Raw genomic sequence first — 23,157 nt, forward strand, 5'->3', positions numbered from 1 at the left:
GAATGCCACAGCTGGGCTGCAAGCCTGTGTCCATCTTGCTCTGTGGAAACCATTGCTGAGGCCGAGGCAACACTATCTGTGGGTGGTCTGCTGGGAGAACACAAGCTCTCCAAACCCCACACCCAAACTCACTGCCATCGAGTCAATTCCAACTCATAGCGACCCTAGAGGACAAAGTAGAACCGCCAGTCTGCATTTCCAAGGCTGCAACGCTTTATGAAGTAGAAAGCCTTTCTCCCGTGGAACAGCTGGTGGTTTTGAACTTCTGGCCTTTTGGTGAGCAACCCAACCCAACATATAACCACTACACCACCAGGGCTCCACAAGCTCTCCCAGTAGTTGGCAACTCAGTTGGCAAGTCACCCTTTGCCCTGTAGGTCCCCTACTCTGTCATTCAGTTACTTCCTAGATAAAAGAGAAGAGTGAACTATTTCTAGATTGGCTAGTGCTTCCTGAAGAAGTTCAAGTGCTGCTGACCTGCAGGGGTCATTAGCAGGCATGTCAGTGGATAGATGACTTAAATCTAAATCTTGAATCTGCTCCTCCAGAGCACAGGGAGCTCTCCCTACTGGAATGAGGAGCTGGTCAAGTGCAAAAGGAAAAGGGGTTAGACAAGCTTTGGCTGTGGCTTGTCATTCTCAATTAGTACAAGTGCTGACCCCTGGTCCCTATGCTGAGCCTTCCATGGATCACCCAAGGTGCTTGTTTGGGGAGTGAATTCAGTAAGACCGTGGTTGTATGTACTTAGAGAGTTTGGGAGGTGGGGTGTGGCAGGGGAAGGGAAACCCAAACTTGGAATAAGAAACCCAAACTGGGACCAAAGCTGGGCCGTTGTTGTTGCTATTGTTAAAGGTGGCCTCTGGTTGGTCTGAACTCATGAGAGCCTTAAGTAGAACAGAACAGAACACCACCCAGTTATTCTAACAATTGTTCTGGTGGGGAGCCCATTGTTGCAATCAGTGTTTCAACCCATCTCGTCAAGGGTCTTCCTCTGTCTCTGCCTTCTACTTTACCAAGTAAGCTGCCCTTTTCCAGGAACTGGCCTCTCCGGACATGTCCAAAGTACATGGGACAGAAGTCTCACCATCCTTGTCTCTAAGGAGCACTCTCCCTATACTTCTTCCAAGACAGATTCATTCGTCCGTTTGACAGTCCAACACAATAATTCAAATGCATCAATTCTTCTTTGGTCTTCCTTATCCATTGTCTAAATTTCACCTACATATGAGGTGATTGAAAACACCATGATGTGGGACAAATGCTCCTTAGTGCCCAAAGTGACATCCTTGCTTTTGAACACTTTCAAGAGATCTTGACAAACAGGTCTGCCCAATGCAATGTGTCATTTGGTCTCTTGACAGCTGCTTCCATGAGCATTTATTGTGGATCCAAACTGGATACAATCCTTGACAACTTCCACCTTTTCTCCATTTATCATGGTGTTACCTATTGGTCCAGTTGTGAGGATTTTGGTCTTCGTTACATTGAGTTGTAATCCATACTGAAGGATACAATCCTTGATCTTCATCAGCACAGGCTTCAAGTCCTCACTTTCGGCAGACAAGGTTGCACCATCTGCATATTGCAGGTTGGTAATGAGCCTTCCTCCAATCCCGATGCCACACTCTTCTTCATAGAAGCCAGCTTCTCTGGTGATTTGCATCGCATACAGATTGAATAAGTGAGAGGCTGCAACTCTGATGCACACCTTTCCTGATTTTAAACCATGCGGTGTGTCCTTGTCGTTTTAGCACAACTGCCTCTTGTTCCATGTTACAAGTTCCACAAAAGCACAACGCAGTGTTCTGGAACCCCCATTCCTCTCAAGGTTATCCATAGTTTGTTATGATCCACACAGTTGAATGCCTTTGCATGGTCAATTGAACAGAAGTAAACATCTCTCTGGAATTTTCTTTAGCCAACATCCATGTGCTGTCACCACAATATCTCTTGTTCCACGTCCTCTTCTGAATCTGTCTTCTGGCAACTCCCTATCAACGTGCTGCTGCAACTGCTGTTGAATGATCTTTTGCAAAAATAATACCTAGAAATTGACCACCCAAAAACCCTCCAAAACAGGGGGCTCAAGGGCTAAGGTGGGGAGGAAGGGCCCCCAAAGGGTAGCCCACGAGGCAGGCAGAGCGCTCAGACCACTCTCCAGAGTTTCCCATTTGAACCTCTGTCAAGTGTATTGAAATTTCCTATGATTTGCTGAACCTCACTACTTTTACTTTCAACAAGACTTTCCTATGTTTTGCTGCATGCTGGATCTCCTGGCCAAATTCTTTCTCACACAAAGACTAAGACCTGAGGATTAGAACCAGCCTGGGATCCACGATAACAAAAGTAGTTGTGTTAGGCAGGGTTCTCTAGAGGAACACAACCAGGACATTTATGATTACATATATATGTGAGGATAGATTTATACAGCATAAAGGAATATAACAGCTAATTAGTCCACACAGCAGTACACAGGGCTCAGTTCAACTCCCTTCTGTGGAACAGTTACAATACTGGATGTCCTTCAACTCACAAGGGCTGCTGGGTCCAAGGTCCAGGAAGTAGACAGCTGAGTCTTCCCACATGAATGCAGGAAATGTCTGCCCACAGGCAGCAAACATCAGGGTGGGACACGAAGAATCAGCAGCTCAGCAGCTTGGTGAAGCAGGCCCGGATGTGATATTAAACTCAAGCAATGCAAGATGACAGGATCCACCAGCCTCAAGTTCAGGCAATGTACACATCAGCAGAGTGGCGAAACAGGTCTCAAAGGCACCTCAAGTTCTAGCGATACAATCCATGGGTTGGCTGTCCCATGGGTAGTGTAAGTCACAAGTTTAGGCAGAGAACCAGCTAACACAACCGCAGGCTGGTCTGATCACCAGAGTATAAGAGAGAGAAAAGTGGGTCTAGCCAAGACATTTATCTCTTTGCCCTCCAATCAAGCTGCGACCTGATTAATCCCACATGTTCCTATTGGCCAGGTTGATACAATAACCTACCTATCACAGTAGTGTACTAGGGGGTAGCCCACCCCAAAATGGAAAAATGCTCCACTAGGCAGAGCTTTCATTGTACCCATTTTTCCTGCTAGGAAAGCATCCAGCAGCGGCGTGCTCCGTTAGTACACCCGGTGAATTTTTTCATAAAAGGAGTTTCACTAGGACCTCATTTTATTGTTGGCCAATGTAAGAGAACAGCATGTGACTGCGAAATTGTGTTTTCTGCTCGGAAAAAATGCTGCAGAAATGGTTGTGATATAGACACAGCTTACAAGAACAGCGCTATTGAAAAAAACTCAAGTGCAGGAATGGTTTTCTTGTTTCAAAAAAGGAGAAATGTCAATTTGATGACAAACCTCATTCTGGACGTCCATCAACTTCCAAAAAAATAGTCTACTAGTAGTGCATTTGGAGTTCGTTCCACCAGGTCAGACTGTTAATCAAGCTCTCTATTTAGAGGTACTGGAAAGATTGTGTAACAGTGTGTGGCAAAAAAAGGCCCGATTTGTGGCAGATGGGGGGCCTGGTTTTGCCACCACGACAACGCACCTGCTCATGCAGCCATCTCAGTGCATCAGTTTTTGTCAAAAAAAAAAGCATGCCTTTCTTGCCCCATGCACCTGCCTCACCTGACCTCTCTTTGTGAGACTTCTTTTTGTTTCCGTGGATGAGGAGGGACATGAAAGGATAGTGATTTGATGACATAGATGAGGTGAAGAAAAAACACGGCTGTTCAGTAAAATAAATAAATACATGGCTTTGCAGGGGTGAGGGGATTCATTTGGGGGCGGGGGGTGCCTCCTTGTATGTCACAACCACTCAATGAGGCTTCATCCCATATGAGGATATGATCGATATGCGGAGTTAAGTCACTAGTAGAAGGTAGTGACTCTAAACTAGATTTTAACCCCACAAACTCAAGCTTTTCTCTCCCCAAAAAACGTCAGCAAACGCCAGTTCAAGTCCCAAGGAAGCTCACAGCACTCCACCGGCACGCAGGAAGCATGCTCCACTAAAGCAACTTCAAATCCTGTCTGTTCTACTCACTCAATCACAAACTCGGTAGCTCTCAGAGAACGGTCCCCTCCTTCTCCCAGCAACTTCTGCTGCAATGCCAGCAGCCTGCTTCCCAGCCCACCATGCAGCACCCCCATGCCACCTTTGTGAGCTCCCCTCCCTCTCCCTTATCCGACTGCCCCCTCCATGGAGCTCCCTGAGAAAGTCCTTGGTAGCTCCTCCAAGCTCAAAGGTGTGCATTTTCCTGGCAGGGACCGGCTGCCTCATGACAGCTAAGAGAGTGGAGAATGCATCCACCATGAGAGGCTGAAGGTCCTAGCAAGCTTACATTCCTTCATTGCTTCCTACCGTTCCAGTAGGTGGTCCGTAAGCATAGACCTGCCAGCCTGAGGCCCCTATGGTAGCACAACCTTGACCTTCCCTCTAGGCGGTTTCCCTCCTTACATGCTGGTGTTGGCTGAAAGCACACCTCCAGAGAAGAAGCAAATTAGTGGTCTAAAAATCTCAGACTCTCTGCTCTATTGTCTTCCTGATCATCATCAGGGCGCTAGTGTATTCAGGGCCTGATGTCCACCCCTAGCCTCTCATAGACCACATGGCCTGGCCTGGACTGGCCAGCAGTGATCATGAAATGGCAACACGGCAACCCCAGCCTCTTCTGAATGGGTGCACCATCTCCCCACACCTGTGCGAATCCAACTCTGCCCCGTTTAAGCCCTATAAAGAGTTGTTATTAAGTGCTGTTGAGTCATTTCCAACTCATATTTAATCCTATGTGCAACTGAGCCTGATTCGATGCCACCCTCACAATCATCCCTACTGTTGAGCCCATTGATGCAGCCTCTGTGCCAGTCCATCTGGCCAAGGGTTTTCCTTTTTACAGTGCCCTCTACTTCATTCACTAAGCATGATGCCCTGTCAGCGGAAACCAGCCTTCAACAACCGAAGGGCCAGAAGGTGCAAATGTACGGTGATAATATATAAAGATTATATAGTAAAGTCATAGAAGATACGAAGGATGGGAGAGAGAGTAAAATGGTCAGAACAGAAAAGTGGGTGAAGGGAGATGTTGGACAGTGTAAGACATGACAAAATAATAATAACTTATAAATTATCAAGGGTTCATGAGGGAGGGGGAGCATGGAGGGAGGGGGAAAATGAGGAGCTGATACCAACGGCTCACGTAGAAAGCAAATATTTTGAGAATGATGATGGCAACAAATGTACAAATGTGCTTGACACAATGGATGGATGGGTGGATTGTGATGAGTTGTACGAGCCCCAATAAAATGATTTTAAAAATAATAAATACATAATGGCTGTGTAACCCTATCCTTAAAAATAATAAAAATAAAGGAGTCAGGCAGTTTTAGGGTAGCATGCTCACCTCAGCTCCTCTTGACGGACCACGTGGAACAAGAAGCTGTAAGAGAGAGAACCTCTACTATCTTGTGGCCTTGATAGGTAGCCTTAAGACATGCATAGTCAGTAGTTACATGCATCACAAGGTGGTCCCTGAGCTCAAGGTGAGAACACCTAATACCTGCATTGGTGGAAGGTACAAGGAGGGTTGGGTAACACAGTGGCAAGAGAGAAAAGGATGTCTGCTTCTATAGGGAGATATAATCAACCATGTGCTCACCTGACGGCCGCATAGCTGTTAAGGGAATGATATTTAAAGCAGGATAATGTACTTGGACTTTACCTCTAACTTACCAAAGTGGAGACTTTCCTATCATGGAATACCGGCTTGCCAGAGCCCCTCTTTTATAAATTAGGGAATATAGTCGTCATATTTCCCTCAGTGTTAGTTTCCCACATTTCCCCCTTCTGTATTATGTTTAAAGTTTAATGGAGTCATAGAAGCTACATGATTTCTTTTCATATCTCTTAGCTCTCTATAGAAGCAGCACGAGACTGCGAGTATCAAAATTATGACAGTGAACAACAGAGTCAGACTAGGACCCAAGCTACGCGAAATACTTTGAACCCAAGCACATGGATCCAGCCCCTCTATACCATCCACCAATTGTTTAATCTCCTCAGAGCTAGGGGCTGCCATAAGTCTATTCTTGAATGTATAGAAAATACCTTTTTTTTTAGCTGATGGTTAGTAGTTCGAAACCACCAGCAGCTCCTTGGGAGAAAGACTGGCCTTTCTATTCTTGTAAACAGTTAGTCTTGGAGACCAGTAGGGAGTCACTGTGAGTTAGCATTGACTCAATGGCAGTGAGTGTGTTTTTTTTTTGTTTTGGTTAAGACACCAGACACTATTCGTTCTGTGAGCCAGGCCTAATCTGCATTCTTCACCACACTTTACTATTACACTCATATCTTTAGTGATCACTTCATCAGGGCAAATATTGACCAGGGCCAGATTGTAAGAATTAATTATTCTCAGATTAGAGCTTGCAGTTAAGCTCCAATCAATTCATAAATCTAATGTTTCTATAGACCCCTGGTCTACTTTAGAGGCAACATTATCAACTTGTTGAGAAATCATTTTAATAACTTCCATGAGACAGTTGGTAATTCTAATAATATCATTAATCTAGCCACTGGTATAGAATTTAAAGTACCACTAAGCAAAGGAAAATACATTATGTTGGAAAGATTTTAGATGAAAACACATGAGATGTTCACTTGTACAGCTTAATCACTTACCCGGGCACTGTTTAAGACAGCAATGAGGGTTAAAGACAAGGCAAACCTATTTCTGCAGGACTACGACAGAAAGCATGACAATGACAAGTAGATGGTAGTCTTCAGTTGACAGTGATTGGAGCCTCTCATCTTATTTTGATGCTTCTGTCACTGTTCATAGAATTTTTCATAAGCTGCCCAGCCTGGGGGTTAGGGCTTGGCTGGGGCTCTCTTCCTTTCTTGCATTTAGTACTCTCCTCACTACAAGAGAAGACCTGGTAAATACTGGGCCGCTAACCACTGTGTTGGTGGTTCAAACTCACTCCATGAAAGAAAGATGAGGCCGTCTGCTTCTGTGAAGCTTTATAGCCTCAGAAGCCCTGAGGACCAGAGAGGTCATTGGCTTGGTGAGTCACTATAGCCAGGAGTCCTGCTGGCACAGTGGTTATAGGACTCAGATGCTAACTGATGAGTTAAGGGTTCAATGCCACTAACCACCTCAGTGGGAGAGCGATGTGGCAGTCTGCTTCCTTAATTATGACAGCCTTGGACACCCAAAGGATTCTCTGTTCTGTGCTATGATGCCTGCCGCTATGAGTCAAAATCAACTCCACAGCAGGGGGGCTGGTGGATTTAGGTCATACTATGAAGCATTTCCTACTAGGGGGATGGGGGCAGGGAGGCTGTTCTTCTGGTGTCTGTGCCTTGGATTTCTGGAATGTAGTCTGTCCTCTCTATTCTGTACATTGGTCTAACCGCTCAAAGACTGCCTACTCCTAGCGGTGGTGGCCGTGGCACGGTGCTTTCCTGACATTGGAAAGCCAGTCCCACCCCTGCATGGAGCATGGCCTCCTACTGGCCCACTATCTGCCACCTCTCTCTCAACAAGACTGGCCAGGTCCCTGCAGTCTGCCGTTGTCTGTGGACCCTAGCCCACACCCCTCCCCCACTCCCAGGGAGTCTATTTAGACTGCTGGCAACCCTAAAGAGCAGAGGAGAACTGCCCCGCAGGGCTTCCCAGAGAGGAAATGTTGACCAAAGCAGACAGCCCATCTTTCTCCTTTTCCCTGTGAGTAGCAGCTGATGGGTTTGAATCTAAGACCTTCCAGTTAGCAGTCCCACGCTTAACCCCCTGTGCCTCTGGGCCCTTTGGGGGCTCTGGTAGCATAGAATAAATGTTTCAATGCATGCGTATTGATGAAATGAATGAATGAATAGGTGGCTGTGTGGAAAGTGAAACTAGAAAGCTAGTCTGGCAATACAGGCTGGATGTCTTGTGACCTCTAGAGTCATCTTCCTTAGATAAGGGGTCAGGACCCTTTTTTCTGCTGACGGCCATTTCCCTATTTATGACATCATTTATGGGCCATATAAAAGTACCAACTTAAAAATTAGACTGCTGTATTTGAGAAAACATTTAATTTACACACCCCTAATGTGATGGCTGGGACTGCTTCTCTTTGGTGAGGCGGGTGATTCCAGCTGGTTTTCATGATTTTCAGGGCCCGGTGGGTAGTGGTTATGTTAGGCTGTTAACCATAATGGTTAAGAGATGATGCAGCAGCGGGGGTGGGGGTGTGTGGGTGTGTGGTGGTGTAGCCAGAGCTCCCAGCGGCTTCCGGGAGGCTTCGGCAGCAGCTTGCTAGGACGTAGTCACAACCGTGGTCAGGGCCGTGGATGAGGCAGTGGAGCTCACAGGGGCAAAGCCAAAGACAAGGAGTTGTCTCCCTGTCACCAAGCTGGGTCATCTGGTCAACGACATGAAGATCAAGTCCCTGGAGGAGATCTATCTGTTCTCCCTGCCCATCAAGGAGTCTGAGATCATTGACTTCTTCCCTTCCCGGGGATGGCTCTCAAGGACGAGGTCCTAAAGATCATGTCTGTGCAGAAGCAGACCCCAGCTGGCCAGCGGACCAGGTTCAAAGCCTTTGTTGTCATCAGGGACTACAAAGGCCACGCTGGCCTGGGTGTCAAGTGCTCCAAGGAAGTTGCCACTGCCATGGGGGGAGGGGGGACACACATCATCCTGGCTAAGCTAGGCTACTGGAGCAACAAGATCGGCAAGTCCCACAGGGTCCCCTGCAAGGTGACCGACCGGCCGCTGTGGGTCTGTGCTGGTGGGACTCATCCCTGCCCCCGGGGGCACTGGCATCGTCTCAGCCCCTATGCCCAAAAAACTGCTGGTGATGGCAGGGATTGATGACTGCTAGTCGGCTGGGGGCTGCACAGCCACCCTGGGCAACATCGCCAAAGCCACCTTTGATGCCAGCTCCAAGACCTACAGCTATCTGACCCCTGACCTCTGGAAAAAGTGTTCACGAAGTCCCCCTACCAGGAATTCACTGCCCATCTGGTGAAGACCCACACCAGTCTCCGTGCAGAGGACCCAGGCTCCAGCTGTGGCTACCACATTTTATACAAAATGTCATACAGTGAACTGAGGCTGAAAAAAAAAAAAGTTCCAGTCTCAGTAACTCCACCACCATCCCCGCCCCAAGGAGCAGTCCTTTCTTTCCAGTTCTTCGGAGGAGGGGGCCTGGGGTTCCTAGATCTGTCAGAATGCACTTCCGGGCAAGGAGTTGAGTTGTTGCGAAATATGCCGCCTGGGGTCCTATCGCCCGGTTTTCTAGGCCGTTCTCGGCCCCGCCTCCCTCCTCCCCCCCCCCCCACCGTGCCTCCCACGCGTTTCCATTCAACACTCAGTTTCGGTTTCATTTCTCCTGCAGGAGTCAGGAAAGGGAAAAGTAGGCTGGCTGGAGACAGGAATCCGGGAAGGGAGCAGCTGAAGGAGGGAGGGGCGCGCCCCTCGGAAGGGGTGGAGAGAGGGTGGCGCGGGAATGCGTCTGTGGTCTGGCGTCCCGGGCGCGAAGAGGGAGCGACGTGTGGGAGGCGGGTCCGTTTCTGCCAGGAGACTGGATGCCAGGAGAGGGAGGAGTGGTCGCCTGGCCCACCTGGATTAGGTAGTGGTGGGCCCGGTGCTGTCCCTGCCTAGCTGGCCCGTCCACCCGCCCACGGTTGCTGTGATTCCCGCCCCCGCCCCCCCCCCCGCGCGCTTTCTTGGGTTCTCCCACCTCCCGGAATCCCAGCTTGGGGCGCTGAAAGGTGCCCAGAGGGAGAGCCGGAAGTGGTGTTGGGGGCGCAGCCAGGCAGGTTGGAGGCCCTGCCTTTCCCCTGCTTTTGTGCACCCTGGGCTTCCTACAAGATCCGTGATCACTGGGGAAAGAAGTGACCTTTACAAGTCACGTTTTGTGACAGTGTGGCTACTTCCTGGCGCCTGTGCCTGGTGACATGCTGAGGAAAGCAACCCTTTATGAAAGTGTTTCAGGTTTTCAGACTGGACAGGCCACCTGCCTCCGCAGCCCCTCTCCCCTGGGACATAGGGGAAATGGACCAACTGTTTCATTCTTCTCTTTCCATCTGCTCTTCGGAGCGCTCCCAGCCTCCCTTCGGATTCGATTCCAGGGGGGCATGCCTCCTCTGCCCGCAGGGAAGTGAGTGCACTCCCTCCTGGGCTGGAAATGGGACCCAAGGTATTCTTGGTGGAGTGGGCCCCCAACTCACGGTGACACCATGCACAGCGGAAAGAAAATGCTCCCCAGTCATCCACCGAGCCTTCATCCCTTTCAGACTAGACTAGGGTGTTCACTGGCTGATTTTCTCACGGAGACTGCTTGGCTTCCCCCGCTCCTTGACAGATTGGTGGTGACGGGTGTTGTACATAGGCCGGACAAGAACAACTGAGACGGGTGCGATATAGCAATGATGAAAAATACAACTTTCCTCTAGTTCCTAAATGCTTCCTCTGCCCCCCCCCCCCAGCCCCCTGTCATGATCCGAATCCTACCTTGCAAGTCTGGCTAGACCAGAGGATGTACACTGGTACAGATGGGGATTGGAAACACAGGGAATCCAGAGCGAATGACCCCTCAGAACCAGTGGTGTGAGTGGCGATACTGGGAGGGTAGAGGGAGAGTGGGTTGGAAAGGGGGAACCAATTTCAAGGATCTACATGTGACCTCCTCCCTGAGGGACGGACAACAGAAAAGTGGTTGAAGGGAGACATGGGACAGAGCAAGATATAACAAAATAATAATTTGTAAATTATCAACGGTTCATGAGGAGGTGGGGAATGGGTTGGGAGGGGAAAAAATGAGGAGCTGATGCCAGGGGTTTGGGTGGAGAGCAAATGTTTTGAGAATGATGAGTGAAACGAATGTACAAATGTGCTTGACACAATGGATGTATGTATGGATTGTGATAAGAGTTGTATGAGCCCCTAATAAAATGATTTTTTTAAAGAACAAATGAGATGAGAGATTGGAAGAATTAAGAGTTTATTGACAAAAGAAGAAGAAGAACTTGCAAATGGACCAGCCGCCTGAAAGAAAGAGGGTGTTTGGCTGGCTTGCCTCGTTTGCTTCCAGACTTAGGTTGTTTGTTTTTTATGAAACAATTGAGCTGTGCAGCTGTGCAAGCAAGCTGATACAGAAGCAGATCCTGCAGTTAGGCGGGTAAGCACAACTTCCTGGTGCAGGGTGGTCTGTTGCCAGCGCTAAGGATAAGGGGCTATTTTGTTTTTTCTGAGAATGTCATAAGGCCTGTGGCTGCACCGAGGGTCTGGTGCAGAATGTTTGCTTCCTACAAAATGGCTTTTCTTAGGCTAACTGTTACTGCATGAGATGCGATTGCTGGGTACCAAATGGGTCCTTCACATGAAGGTGAGAATTCTACCACCCAGCCAGTAGCAGCAGGAGACAAGTCTCCCCCCCCACCCCTTTTTTTATTGTGACAACAATATTTGTAGCAAAACATGTGCCACCTCTTTTCTACTTGATTCAGTTGTGGGGAGCAGAGACCAGGTAGAGTACATATGGATGAATCCTTGAGTCTCATAGATTAAGGAGCCTGGGAGGCTGGGTTTCTGGGGTAGAGGGAGGCCTTCACCCTTGGGAGTTAGAGGTGAGTTCCAATCACATTCTCATAATATTGTTCCCCATCATATCTTCCCATTATAGTGCTACCTTAAAGCTACCTTTTACAAGCGCCTGGCTGAATTGCTGTGTAGCTTTATCTATGGGAGCAGCACTATTGCTCTCTAGGCTCTGAAGGCAGCCATCCCCCCCTTACCTGCCCCAGGCACTGGTGGTAGGTTACTCCTCCAATGTACTCAGGGACCTTTAGGGTTACAGTACAGCCCACTTGGTTACATGTGTGGTTATCTGTAATTAGAGGGGCTTACATGCCCCCGATGTCTATAAGCCTTAGTTGGGAAGATATTCTATGTAGATCTGACTCCTGAAGTCATGATAGTCCCGGCGGGGCACATTCTCATGCTTTATCTTGTCTGATGTCTCTTTAATTTTACCCCTCAATTCCACAACCGCCCCTTGGACCGATTCCATTATAGGGGTTGGTAGCCCACATTCAGTGACACTGCTTAGATTCTTCAAGTTGTGCAATCATTCTTGTTACCCGTTTTCAAATCTTTAACATAGACCAGTGGTTCTCAACCTGTGGGTCGCGACCCCTTTGGGGATGGAACAACCCTTTCACAGGAGTCACCTGATTCATAACAGTAGCAAAATTATGTCGGACAGGGCAAGATATGACAAAACAATAATTTATAAATTATCAAGGGCTCATGAGGGAGCGGGGAGCAGGGAGGGAAGGGAAAAATGAGGACCTGATGCCAAAGGCTTTAAGTGGACAGCAAATGTTTTGAGAATGATGAGGGCAATCAATGTACAGATGTGCTTTACACAATTGATGTATGTATGGATTGTGATAAGAGTTGCATGAGCCCCTAATAAAATGATTGAAAAAACAGAAATATATGTCAATAAAACTGTTTATTTCTAAAAAATTAGTTATGAAGTAGCAACAAAAATAATTTTATTGTTGGGGGGGGGTCACCACAGAACCACCCTCACTGCTTCCCGAGCATAAACTAGCCCCCTCCCACTCTTGGTAAAGGCTAATACTGTGCATTTGTTGACTTTGTTCACCAGGAAGGTCCAACACCGTATTTGTCTCTGCGGCTGGCCTAGTCTCACTCAGCAGGGTGCTTCCAAGGGTCCTTCGTGTGGTCTGTGCATCAAAACCTCATTTCTCTGTGGCCGAGAAGTAATCCATCAGACCCTCAATTGTTTAAAAATATTTTTCTTTATTAAGTTCCTCTATATATTTTTAAAGCATTATTTTTTCTTTATTCAATTACTCTGCAAGAATAGGAGCTTGTCACAGCCAGGAAGCAATACAAGGAGACCATGTCATTTGGAGACACTGTGAGAGTGACCAGTGGGATGTTGGTGGTAAAAGTGGCGTCCTTCAATGTGGCAGCCAAGGGACGCCATTATGAACCACTCAGGGCAGCATTCCAGCCTGGAGTCACCTCCACCACTGATTCCTTGGCACAGGGCTGTGCCATGTACTGATTCCTTAGCACAGGGTTGATGACAAGATTACCGTGTGCCAGGTGGAGGCCTGGTGGCACTGTCAGGTAAACACTGGACTGCAAACTGCAAGGTCAGCCATTCAAACCCACCAGCCGCTCTGCTGGAGCATGTTGAGGCTATCTGGTCCTGTAAATGTGTAGCCTTGGAACCCAATGGAGCAGTTCTACTGTGCTCCATAGAGGGGTGTTCTGAATCAGAATCAACTTGTCAGCAGTGGGTTTGGTTAGGTTATGTGCCCTGTGGAAGGCCGGTGCTTGGAACTCTCAGAGGCACCAAGAAGAAAGGCCTGGTAATGTGTTTCACAAAAGCCACAGTCATCAGAACCCTAGAGAACAGTTTTCCTATCGACACACCTAGGATCGTCATGAATCAGAATTGCGTCCATATCAACTGCGTATGTCTGTGTGTGTGTGTGTGGGGGGGCGCCCAGGGCCTGCAAAAGCCTGAGAATCAAAAGAAGAGTATGACTGAGCCCTTGCCCTCTCCAGCGTCCTAGCATCTGATTGGAGAAAACACAAAATGAAGGAAGAGTTAACATTGTTTTTGAAAACACTATAATGATGGGGTTTGAAGGCCCAAGGTCAGAGTTGCCCACCTTTTCTGGGTAGTCAGGGAAGACTTCCTGGAGGCAGCCGAGTGCATGTACTCACTTGCTGGCATGACCTCACAGACAAACTCTAGTGTGACCATAGTGCAGAGAAGATGGATGCAGGCAGCAACAGCAAAGTCTAGCCCTAGGCAGAAAGCAGCGTCTGGCACCACCTCTCTTTACATTGGATGCAAGCAGGAAAGCACCCGAGAGCCCCAGTGCCCTCCAGCGCGTTGTCTCCTCTAAATGGAGAACTGGCTGAGGGTGCGCCGAGCCTGCGTGAGCCGGAAGATCCTTTCCTTGAGGAACCTCCTCTTGTCGGCTGTCTCTTTCTGCTCTTCCAGAATCCAGGCATAGTGCTCTTTTTCCTGTAATATATGCATCATGGATTTTTGCAGGCAATTTCCATTCTCTTGGAGGAGGAAAAACTGGATTATAATTGGAATCTGGTTGCCAAGGCGTGTGCTGGTTTCCTGGAAGATGAGATTAAGAAGGGTTAGTGGGAGGGGGACTTGGTTGCTAAGAAAAGGCTTGGTGTTGAGTGTTTGTGTGGTGCCTTGGGAAGACCTGGGCTTGATATGTCCATAAAGGCCCGCAAAGTCCCACCCTATAGTCCAGTGGTGCTACAGGTTGAACTATGCCACTTTACAAGATGTCTTGAAAGCCTAAAACTATCTATGAATGGAACCTTGCTTGGAAATAGAGTTGTGTTTTTTTTAAAAAAGATGCCATCAGTGAGTGCAGGTACCTGAGTGGTGTCATTGGTTTGCTCTCCAGGCCTAGCCTGAAACAACAAACCACGGATAGCAATGAGAAGACTGGAGATTCTAGGGTGCTTCCTTATGCTCACATGGGACCAGTGTACATAGACCAAGACACTTTGTTTGAACAGTAGGAGGGAGTACTACATGGTTTAAATTTTTAAAAAGCGTGTGTCCGAGGTGTATTATCTCACTATACTTATTCAATCTGAGTGCTGAGCAAATAATAGGAAAAGCTTGATTATATACTGTGGTAGTTACATAGTTTTATGTCAACTTGAAGATATGTAAAATGTGTAGGGGTGCTAGCCCACCTGTCAATCAGGTCACAGCCTCATGGTGCTTCCTTGTGGACATGGTCTTCTCCTACGGAAGGCTCAGGGACCTCCCTCACTCCGCTTCACCTTTCCTACTTGCTGACCGTGAGAGCAGCGGAAGCCCTGCGATGCTTCCACCAACCTTAGACCTATGCAAATTTGCACTGACAGGCCTGTGATCTTCCTGAATTCTGCACCATTGCATGTGGTCGTGTGAGGCTGAAGAGGGACTGATGGACTAGTACCAGACTTATGGACTTGAGGTGGACTGGGCTGGGATCCTTTCTTGATACATAATTATTCCTTGATACCAAGCTCTTTCTTACATATATACAAGTGCCACTGAATTTGAAGTAGAATGTGGCCTCAGCATTGGAGGAAGGCTTATTAGCAACTGGCCCTATGCAGCTGCCACCACCTTGCTTGCTGAAAGGGAGGAGGACGGGAAGCACGTGCTGATGAAGATTACAGCCTTCGGTATGGATTGGAATGCATTGGAAAGAAACCAAAATCCTCACAACTGGACCAATAGGTAAAATCATGATAAATGGCGAAAAGATTGAAATTGTCAAAGGGTTTGTCTTGCTTGGCTCCATAAGCAAGAAAAGAAAAAAGAAGAGATCAAAGAATATACTTTACTGGGTAAATCTGCTGCACTCTTCAGAGCAGGTGTTCTCAAACTATGGCCCGCAGGCTACAGGTGGCCCACCGAAGACATTTATCCGGCCCGCCAGGTGTTTTTGGCCCATTTGTTTTTTTCACTTCAACATAAGATATATGAAGTGTGCACAGGAATTTGTTGACAGTTTTTTTTTTTAACTGTAGTCTGGCCCTCTAACGGGTCTGAGGGACAATGAACTGGCCCCCTGTTTAAAAAGTTTGAGAACCCCTGCTTTAGAGTGTCAAAAACAAGGATGTTATTTTGAGAACTAAGGTGTCCCTGTCTCAAGCCATGATATGTTCCTGTGCCTCACATGCATGTGAAATTTCAACACAGAATAAGGAAGACCAAAGAATTCATAGCCTAACCAAACAAAACAATTCTTGTTCTTGTTATCTTGGTTTTCAGGCATGCTCTGGGTTATTTGGGGCCCTGATTCAGAAATATGCATGAGACAGACTGAATCAGGTCTAGTTTCTTTGGGATGGTGTTCGACTCCATTTCAGCTAGTGTTATACTAATTTATCATCCACGTTTTAAATATAAGAGGAATCCAGACACACAAATCACAAGATAAGACAAAAAAAGGTAAGACATATTTGTAAAAGAATTAAGTATTAATGGGGCTTCCGAGGGAAGCTATGTATGGACCCATGGTGGCTAGTTGGTTATGCACTGAGCTGCCAATCGTAAGGTCGGTGGTTTGAACCCATCAGCCATTCTTCAGGCTTTAAAAGATTGAAAGGTTCGGATGCCCAAAGAAGCTGTTCTTCTCTGCCCCGTAGGGTTACCAGGAGTTAGAGTCCATTAGATGGCAGTGGGTTTCTCCTTTTTTCTGTTGGTCCAGGAGACTGTGCAATATATACAGACGCAACAAGCTGGATACTACAAATCCAGAACTCGGCTTGAGAAGAGTGGAAACGAAGAGAGAAAATGGAAAAGATACATATATGGTAGGTGTGAGGGAAATTCGGAGTGTGGAAAATATAAGAATTCATAGCAAGTTTCATCCATTTTTTGAAACTATAATTTTTCTTCTTTAAATTATGCAGTAGACATTTCAGAACACGTTTTACTGCACAGAAGTCAATGGATGCTTCATGTTAAATGGTTCAGGATGATGCTGACTTCAAGCTTCTTTATAAGAAAAATCAAAAAAGAGAGAACAGAAAGGTAAGTGCAAAAGGGGCACAGGGAAAAAGCTACTGTAAACAAACACTCCAAGGGTGAGGTCCAGGTAGTATGGCAGGGGCCAGACCAAATCCAGGGGTACATATGGTAGCCAACTAAAATGGGGGTGGAGGGAGGAAAGGGGAAAGGAAAAAAAAAGATGTGTGATGGGGAATAGGGCACTGACCCACCCAAGGGGAGGGTATTGTTTGTGTCTCCACAGGGAAAGAGGAACCAGATATAAAGCCAGTGCCAGATTAATGCAGTGTGCCCGCACGGAGTGGGGAGCCAGTGGAGGGGCCTGAGGGCTGGGCTCCCATACCAGCTATGTGGACAACTGCCCCTGCCCCCCAGAAGAATTTACTTGTGAGGACAGCACTGAAGCTGCAGCTAGGGGAGAGGGCATGTCTGATCAGAGCAAATGGGAGCAAAGAAGGGGGAGGAAGAGAGAGTGGAGCACAGCCTGGCCCATCAGGCCTGGAGGACAATATCCCAGCTCTGAACAGCCAATGCACAGAGTGGACAATGTGGCTGATCCCACTATGAGACACACCGTCCCTTGATGGTCCAGGGCCCGAAGGGGGTCAACACTGGAGACTCAGGGCCAGGACTAGCCCAGACTGACCCTGTGACACTGAGGCAAACCAGTAAAAGCATGCAACACAGGAACCGTGGGAGCAGAGCAGGGAGTCCCCAAGGGAGTACAAAGGACAGATTCTGGGGCCAGAGGTTGATACTCCATTGGACCTGACTGAAGGACATGCCTAGGGATCAAAAATCAGACCTTGATCTATTTACAGATTTTTCTTTCTTTTAAAATGTTCTTCTTTTAATTTATTTGTTCTCCAATGGTTAAAAAAAGAAAAATCATGGTAAGCGTTTCTGTGCACAGGTGGAGAAGTTGTGCCATCTTATAACAAGACCATGACAATTTAATTTTATTGAAAGAGACCCAGTTTGGGTTTGAATCTCTTTTTATTTTACGATGGAGCCCTGGTGGCACAGTTGTTCCTATTGGACTGCTAACCACAAGGTTAGTGTTTCAAAACCATCAGCCACTCTGCAGGAGAAAGACAAGGCTCTCTACTTCCATAAAGAGGTACGGTGTTCGAAACCCATCAGAACAGTTCTACCCTGTCCTATAGGGTCACTGTGAGTCAGAACAACTTGATGGCAGTGAGTTTGGCTTGGCTTGGGCTTTATTGTACTAAATTCACTACCAGTGAGTCAATTGTAACTCATAGAGGCCCTATCAGACAGAATGGGACTTCAGTGGGTTTCTGAGGCTGCAACTATTTATGGGAGCCAAAAGTCTCATATTTTTCTTGCAGTGCAGCTTGTGGGTTTGAATACCTGTCTTTGTGGTTGGCAGTCAAACACAGTACCCACTACACCATCAGTACTCCCTATGTTTTATAAAGTAACTCTTATTTCAGACCTATTTTTTTACAATAAATAGAAATCTTTATTAAACAAAAATATCAAAATGTGAAACTATTGTTCTTCAACATATTCTCCAACTAAGTCTATACACTTCTTTTCCCCCCTGCGTTTTCACCAAACCATTTTATTAGGAGCTAATGTAGACATCATACCATTCCATAGTTCAATCATATCAAGCTGTGTTGTACAATGGCTATCCAATCAGTTCCAAAATGTTTTCTTCCTTCCTGAACTCCTTAATGTCAGCTCTCCCTTCCCCCGTCCCCTCCTTAGCCATACCCTCAGGAACCCTTTTTCTAGTCATTGTCTCTATAGACTCACATATCTGGGTTTTATACACCAAAAAAAGATAGAAAAATGCATAGCAAAAAGGTCACTAACAATGACAAAATACAACAGAGGTATGCCCCAATACTAAAAAACAACAACAACAAAAACCACAGAAAAGTGCCTATCACATAGAATAGCATCTGGAGTCTTTTTTTTTTTCCACCCTGTTTGAAACTAGCCAGAGCTCCAATAGCACTGAGGGCCAGCTTCAATGCTTCTTTCATATTTTTTAAAATCGTTTTATTAGGAACTCATACAACTCTTATCACAATCCATACATACATCAATGTGTAAAGCACATCTGTACATTCACTGCCCTCATCATTCTCAAAACATTTGCTCTCCACTTAAGCCCCTGGCATCAGGTCCTCATATTTTCCCCTTGCTCCCTGTTCTCCCCTCCATGAACCCTTGATAAGTTATAAACTATTATTTTGTCACATCTTGCCCTGTCCGATGTCTCCCTTCACCCCCTTTTCTGTTGTCTGTCCCCGAGGAAGTAGGTCACATGTAGATCCTTGTAATTGGTTCCTTCTTTCCAACCCACTCTCCCACTGGTCCTGAAGGGATCATCGCCCTGGATTCCCTGATGTTTCCAGTTCCTATCTGTACCAGTGTACATCCTCTGGTCTAACTACACTTGCAAGGTAGAATTCGGATCATGATAGTGGGGGTGGAGGGGAAGGAAGAGCATTTAGGAACTAGAGGAAAGTTGTATTTTTCATCGTCGCTACATCGCACCTTGACTGGCTCATCTCCTCCCCTAGACCCCGCTGCGAGGGGATCTCCAGTAGTTGATAAATGGGCTTTGGGTCTCCACTCTGCACTCCCCACCTCATTCACTATGGTAAGATTTTTTGATGATGCCTTATACCTGATCCCTTCGACACCTCGTGATCGCACAGGCTGGTGTGCTTCTTCCATGTGGGCTTTGTTGCTTCTCAGCTAGATGGCCGCTTGTTTACCTTCAAGCCTTTAAGACTCCAGATGCTATCTCTTTTGATAGCCGGGCACCATTAGCTTTCTTCACTACATTTGCTTATTCATCCACTTTGTCTTCGGTGGTTGTGTTGGGAAGGTGAGCATCATAGAATGCCAATTTAATAGAAGAAATTATTCTTGCATTGAGGGATTACTTGAGTGGAGGACCAATGTCCTTCTGCTACCTTAATACTAAACCCATAAATATCGGCACATAGATCTATTTCCCCATCCTCATATATAAATATATTTGCATATGCACATGTCTTTTTCTGTAAATGCCCTTTGCCTCCCAGCTCTTTCCTCTATTTCCCTTGACTTTCCTCCTGGGTTTCAGCAATACCGCTTTGTTACATTACCCTTGATTTCAGACCTATTTTTAAGGTAACAAGCTAGAACTACTTGCCATTCAGTTCATAATTAAGGTGAAGTGATCCTCAGGGAAGTTCATATAACTTGCACTTTTCAAATAGATCTTTGGATCAAAGGACATCAAGTACAGCGTAACTTGATCTAAATATTTAGTACAACACAAACTACTTTAAATAAAGCTAGCCAGCATGCACGTCCTCTATCGCAGCGTGCATGTCCTCTATTTCAGCGTGCATGCCCATATTAAATTAGCCTGATTTTTTTATGGGTGAGCAGAGTGAAGAGTGGCATATAGCATATGTTCTAGATCCCAAAACTAGAGCTAGTGGGGGAAAGCTGGTACCATATTTTTGGAATTGGCAGGTCAAGTATACCCAGAAATAAATCTAACTATTGAGGCCTGTGGAATTGATGCATTTGAATTACAGTGTTGATGAAGAATATTGAAAGTACCATGGAGTGACCAAAGAACACACAGAGCTGTCCTGGAAGAAGTGCACAGGATGCGCCCTGGAGACAGAGATGGCAAGACTTCATCTCACATACTTAATGTTTTCTGATGCTGACTTATGGTAACTTGTTAAATTCCCAAACAATAATGCATCGTGGCTGAGTTCTGTGGCCATTGCAGTGGAGTGTCAGACCCAACAGAATAGGGGAATACTGTGGGAGGGACAGTGGGTGTCAGAAGAGGATAAAGAAGTTGGAGAGTGAGAAGCAACAAAGCCCACATGCAAGAAGCACACCAGCCTGTGTGATCATGAGGTGTCGATGGGATCAGGTTTTAGGCATCAAAGACCCAGAACAAAAAAATCATATCAATGTGAATGAGGAGGAGTGCAGAATGGAGACCCAAATCCCATAAGTTGACAATTGGACTTCCCCTTAAAGAAGGGTCACAAGGAAGAGATGAGCCAGTCAGGGTGAGTATAGCACCAATGAAACATACAGATTCCCTCTAGTTCTTTAATGCTTCCTCCCCCCACTATCATGACCCCAATTTTACCTTACAAATCTGGTTAGACCAGAGCATGTACACTACTATAGATAAGAGCTGGAAACACAGGGAATCTAGGACAGACAAATCCCTCAGGACCAATAATAAGAGTAGTGATACCCAGAGGGTAAGGGGAAGGTGGGAGGAGAGAGGGGGAACCGATCACAATGATCTACATATAACTCCCTTCCCTAGGGAGGATGGACAACAGAAAAGTGGGTGAAGGGAGATACTGGTCAGTGTAAGACATGGAAAAAAAAATTATAAATTATCAAGGGTTTATGAAGGAGGGCAGGTGGGGGTGGGAGGGGAAAAATGAGGAGCTGATGCCAAGGGTTCAAGTAAAAGAAAATGTTTTGAAAATGATGATGGCAACAAATATACAAATGTGCTTGAAACATGTATGTATGTATTGTGATAAGAGCCCCCAACAAAATGATTTTTTTAAAAAGCCGGAGAGTAAAGGCATGTCTGACGTTGGCCACATGGACATTGTCCGTAAGCAGATGTGGAGTTGGATTCTTCTCCTCCCTTGTATAGCTGGAGGTGGTGAGATGTGTCCCCCCACCCCAATTCTTCACCCCTTCATAGAATTACTATAAAATTAAGGAAATAATATAGGAGGTGTCATAGTGGGCTTGTAGTTGCCAACTACAAGGACAGCAGTTCAAAGCTACCAGTTGCTCCCAAGGAGAAAGATGAGGATTTCTAATCCCGTAAAGAGAGGCAGTCTGGGAAACCCACAGCGTTCTAAGAGTCCAGACCACCTTGATGGCAGGGGGTTGGGTTTGTAGGACAGCACATAGAGCAAGACTTACTATCGAGTGGTGATCCTTACTTTTTTGCTTCAGTTAAGCTCCTCTCAGTAGGAAGACCCCAGTATTTACTTGCCAAATATTGGGGGGGTGTGTGTGTGCTAATTCTGCCTCTAAGCACTCACCATGAAATATGCATTCAGGTGCACACCAATTTCAGTGATCGAGGAATTTGAAGACGTTGGAGAATCCTTTGCACAAATGCCAACAGAATTTGGATTTCTCAGCTGCAGTTGCTGTGGCTGGCCGTCCAGGAGCTGGAACATTTCCACACGGGCTTTCTTCAGAACCTTGCTGTAAATCTGATCTTGACAAAACACCAGCTGCTCCATCCTGAACTGAAGCTGGACCATGTTTTCTGCTGACTGAGCTTGTTGCAGTTTGACAGTTTCGATCAGGTTCTGGTTGGAAAAGAGAGGGAGATAGCCCACTTTCCTTCCCCGTAGACCCCAACACTTTAAAAGTATGGTTGCGCCACATGGCATGTTAAAAAATAATCTCAGCCCCAAAAACCTGGAGCCTAAACAGTGATTTTAAGAAAGTCCCCACTCCACACTTTCCAGCTGTCCTCTTCAGTTTGATTGTTTTCCTGTCTCACCTGCCTCCTCACTCCCCCACCCTCTTTCTCTCTCTGCCCCACCCTCCTCAGCCGCACATCACTGTCCTGCTCCTCCTGGGTCAGGAAGCCCCACTGCGCCCTGTGCTGCCACAGGCAGTGCTCCCCTGACAGGTGAATGCTTGCTTGTGCCCATGTGCACTGGCTGGGAAGCGAACCCCAGGTCCCTACATGGAAGGAGCACTCTTGTCTCTCCTCAGTGTGAATCCAAGTGCTCAGGAATGGTTCTAGAACCAATGAGCACAGTGAGAGGAGAACTGGGGACATTCATTTCCCAGAAATACCCCCCTCCCACCTTCCCCCAGTCCCGAGAGAGAGTTAGAAGAGTCATTTCTTGGCTTTAGATTTTTAAACAGACTTCTGTAAATTGAAGGTTTGAGGGGGTGGGGGCTGTACACCTTCACAAATGCTGTTTATTCTTCCATTTTTCTCCTGGCACGTAGGCAGCAACAATAGGCAGAAGACCCTGTTGAGGGCTGAATTGTGTCTGCCAAAAAGATAGGTTGGAGTCCTAGCCTGTAGCACTTGTGAGACCTTGCTTGGAAGTAGGAACTTTGTGGCTGTCCTCAGTTAAGATGAGGCCAGACTGGCATGGGGGTGCTCTAATCCCACATGAGTGACGGCCTTATAAAAGAAGAAATGGGAGCCAGCCAGCCACCTTAAGGCGCATCTACAAGGCAAAAAACACCTGGGGTTACCAGAGGCTGAGAGAGACAACAAGGATGCAGTTCCTCATGTTGTGGTGACTCCCCCAACCATATAATTATTTTTGTTGCTACTTTGTCACTGTCATTTTGCTACTCTTATGAATCGGGTGACCCCTGTGAAAGGGTCGCTTGACCCTCACCCCGCCCCAAAGGGCTCATGACCCACAGGTTGAGAACCATTGGCTTAGAGAGAGCCCCCAGAGAGGACAGGGCCACTGCCCCTGGACATGAACTTCTGTCCTCCACACCAGTGAGAATTGATAAGCGTCTAGAGTTAGAAG

The 23,157-nt window shown here is 46.8% G+C and overlaps 1 protein-coding gene and 1 pseudogene across 2 annotated transcripts in view; one reads left to right on the forward strand and one right to left on the reverse strand.

Moving 5' to 3' along the window:
• Positions 1–8,400: 8,400 nt before the first annotated feature.
• On the forward strand, positions 8,401–9,103 carry LOC142440499 (small ribosomal subunit protein uS5 pseudogene; annotated as a pseudogene).
• A 3,404-nt stretch (positions 9,104–12,507) lies between these two features.
• The window catches only part of MX2 (MX dynamin like GTPase 2), a 49,812-nt gene continuing 39,162 nt past the window's right edge, over positions 12,508–23,157 (reverse strand). For both annotated transcript variants that reach the window (XM_075542274.1, XM_075542273.1), the window contains exons 13-14: positions 21,679–21,954; positions 12,508–14,179 (exon numbers count right to left, since the gene is read on the reverse strand). In XM_075542274.1, coding sequence (XP_075398389.1) covers positions 13,949–14,179; positions 21,679–21,954 — 507 coding nt within the window. In that variant the 3' untranslated portion in view covers positions 12,508–13,948. The remainder of the gene's footprint in view (positions 14,180–21,678; positions 21,955–23,157) is intronic.

This window comes from Tenrec ecaudatus, chromosome 2, assembly GCF_050624435.1.
Source record: "Tenrec ecaudatus isolate mTenEca1 chromosome 2, mTenEca1.hap1, whole genome shotgun sequence".
NCBI classification, from domain to species: Eukaryota; Metazoa; Chordata; class Mammalia; order Afrosoricida; family Tenrecidae; genus Tenrec; species Tenrec ecaudatus.